Source organism: Limulus polyphemus, unplaced genomic scaffold, assembly GCF_000517525.1.
Source record: "Limulus polyphemus unplaced genomic scaffold, Limulus_polyphemus-2.1.2 Scaffold199, whole genome shotgun sequence".
Lineage (NCBI taxonomy): Eukaryota > Metazoa > Arthropoda > Merostomata > Xiphosura > Limulidae > Limulus > Limulus polyphemus.
Window position 1 is genome coordinate 324,258 of NW_013665809.1, and position 3,143 is coordinate 327,400.

The 3,143-nt window shown below is 34.3% G+C and overlaps 1 protein-coding gene across 1 annotated transcript in view; it reads right to left on the reverse strand.

The window, feature by feature from the left end:
* Window positions 1-3,143, reverse strand: part of LOC106478315 (solute carrier family 28 member 3-like) — a 30,485-nt gene that overhangs the window by 21,445 nt on the left and 5,897 nt on the right. The window contains exons 2-3 of the mRNA XM_013938848.2: window positions 2,537-2,712; window positions 1,665-2,083 (exon numbers count right to left, since the gene is read on the reverse strand). Coding sequence (XP_013794302.1) covers window positions 1,665-2,083; window positions 2,537-2,701 — 584 coding nt within the window. The 5' untranslated portion in view covers window positions 2,702-2,712. The remainder of the gene's footprint in view (window positions 1-1,664; window positions 2,084-2,536; window positions 2,713-3,143) is intronic.

Genomic DNA, 3,143 nt, shown 5'->3' on the forward strand with positions numbered 1-3,143 from the left:
TTTACACCTTACCGGTTCCTTAAAATGCTCAGACAAGGCCCCTCCCCCTCCGTTCCATGGTTAACTACAGAGATACACCATGCCAATCCGTAGCGAAATTTCTGGTAGATACGATATCACCATTAATATTTTACTCTGTATAGATTTTACAAGTAATCACAATAACCAAACAAGATACAACAATCATCTTCGATATATCCGACTTCTTCACTAACGTACCAAATCCCTGACACACTACAAATACTCCAACAGCAGTTTGCAAACAATAAAACTATTCGGGAACTCGTCCAAGTGACAACCTCCACGGTAACAAAACTCACAAAATTCTGTATCAACACATCCTGCTTCCAATATGATGATAAATACCACGCCAACAACAAGGATGTGCTCCCCTCTATCATGGAACGTTTCGAAGGTAGTACGTCTTCAGAACAGTCGGTCTACGCCTTAAGATTTGGCTCCAATGTTGACGATATATTCTTACTATAGCTTCAATGTACAGGCAAGTTTTAAGAACTCATGAACAAGGTTTGTATCACCGAAAAAATAAGAAGAAAGGAAAGAAAAACATATCACTACAACAGTTCTTAACAATTGATATAAAAAATAATCACCAAAAATCAACAAGAGAAAAATTACATAATACAGCCATATTCCCCATGTCAGATATCTACCTGCAAACAGCATCAAATGAAAAAAGTTTTCAGAAATCCATATTCCCCATGTAAAATGTCTACCTGAAAACAGAGGATATGCAAACAGCATCAGATAAAAAAAAAGTATTCAGAAACCCATATTCCCCATGTCAGATGTCTATCTGAAAATAGGGGATATGCAAACAGCATCAGATAAAAAAAAGTATTCAGAAACCCATATTCCCCATGTCAGATGTCTATCTGATAATAGGGGATATGCAAACAGCATCAAATTTTAAAAAAAGTATTCAGAAATCACATCACAATAGATCATAGCTATTACACACCAAATTATCTAAATGACCCCGTGAAGAAGATCGAAAAAACATTTACAACATCCCTTGTGAACATGGATTCCTATACATTGAACAAGTACAAGAAAAATAAGTTCAACTAATTTTAAAATTCATGAGTGTAATAAATATACAAGACATATATAAACGTTATTGTCAAAGAGTCTAAATACAGCATTTATTCCTGTATATTAACGTTATTTTGAAACAACCCAAGCATAGATTTTAGTCTGTTACTATGTTACTGTCATACAGCTGTATAAAACGTTTTTCGCTGTTTGTCGAACATTCAGTCATAGAAGCTTTTGTTCCCTAAAGTACATAAGGTACTAACAGGAATCAAGTGAAACATTGTAGAACAAGTTATATATATATATATATATATATTAGATTAGCTTTTCAGTAACTTGGTATTGACATTTATAACTGAACAGCTACAGCCTACATAGTACGAGACTCAGCGCCTGCGCAATGTCACTAGATTACCACTTTTTTTTTTTTCTTTTTTAGCATAGATAAAGTCATTCAAATTAATTGGGTTAAATAGTTTATGCATAAGTATCTCACCAAAACAAACGTTTAAAGTCCCAAATACAACCAGGAGTTAAACAATTGTGTAGCGAGAACATATTCGAAGAAAATTAACTCAACTGTCATATACTCTCTGTCAACGTACCTTGAAGAATACCGTTTTCTTGTGAGTTGGAGAACTGGTTTTGTGACTGGTCGTATGTGGCGTTTGAAAGGCCTAAGCAGCCATCGTTTGAAGACCAAATAGTAGAACAGCGTGAAATAAACAAAAATTGTAATTAAAGTTAAAAATTTTACCCCCTCACACCAAGTCGGAGTTTTATCCCATGTGAGGTAAATGGAAAACCCCAAATAAATGTTATAAAGGATAAATTGCAGAGCGATGGTTGCTATGATGATCCATTTCTTGTATTTATTGAAGAAGGAAGAAACAAAACCTTCCACTGCAGTTAGGCAGTTAGAAAAAACGTTCTCCGTATCGTCCCTGTCTTCGCCTTCTCCCACGTCACAGTTTGTGTCTTTAAATGAAGTAGAAATGTCGTACTTGTGTCGGTTAAACTCCACCTATAAACAAGTAAAATTATTATTCAGAAACAGGCGTGGTAAACTACAGTCGTAATAGCCTTACACAACTATAGTGATAATCTAATATCTAGCACAGTATTAATCCACTTTATCATTTAACTTCGAAGTTAACCTCTTATTGCACAATTATTTTTATCAGATTAAAAACTAAAGTACCATGGCAACGATTAAATGTCGATTATAAACACCTGTTTTTAACTAAACTCTCTTTTCCCCCTGATTAATCGTTTTATCTATTAAGACGTTAAGCGCGAAAACAACAACAAAAGCACTTAGATAGTAAACTCGTATACCATTTATGACTTCTATTCAGGTGTAACAAACATTGAACATTGAAGCTCCCTGAATACCAACAACACCAAGTTTTACTTAGAGTTAAACGTTTTCTTGTCGTGTCGTGACGTAGAATTAAAGATGGCGACCTCAACTCACCGAGCTCTCGGGTATGAAGTTTGGATTAACATATGCAGATTTGAAAACTTGCTTTGGTTCATCTTCTCCTCCTGTTTTGATTACTGGTGATTGTAATTCAATCACAACTTTGCCGTCAGCAGATGGCGATACAGATGTATCTAGTTTATCACTCATTATTCCCATGTGACGGTTTCCTGAAATAAAAAATAGTTGATTTTAAAATCTAAGGATAATTCATAAAATAGACCCTTTATTCTCCTGAAGAAGAATAGTCAACTATTCGAAAGCGCTCGAGTTTTGGGTCTCGTTTTGAAAATATTACAACTTTTGTATGTGATCTTGTGTGCTAAAACATAAAACAGACATCACTTATACAACTACGTACTTTGTACATCAAAACACAATGATGGTTTATAGTTGAATATCAACTGCAAATTAATAAAATCTTTGGAGCAAAATGAAAAAAAAGGTTTGTTTGTTTTTCTTAGTGCTATCAACCAGGATGTAACTATACACGTTTCTTCATATTAATATTCGTACCCTTAATTAATATGCATGTCTTTCTATTGGACACAAAACGATATTAACTCAAAGTTGTAGGCTCAACGTTCACCATTAGTGTAAC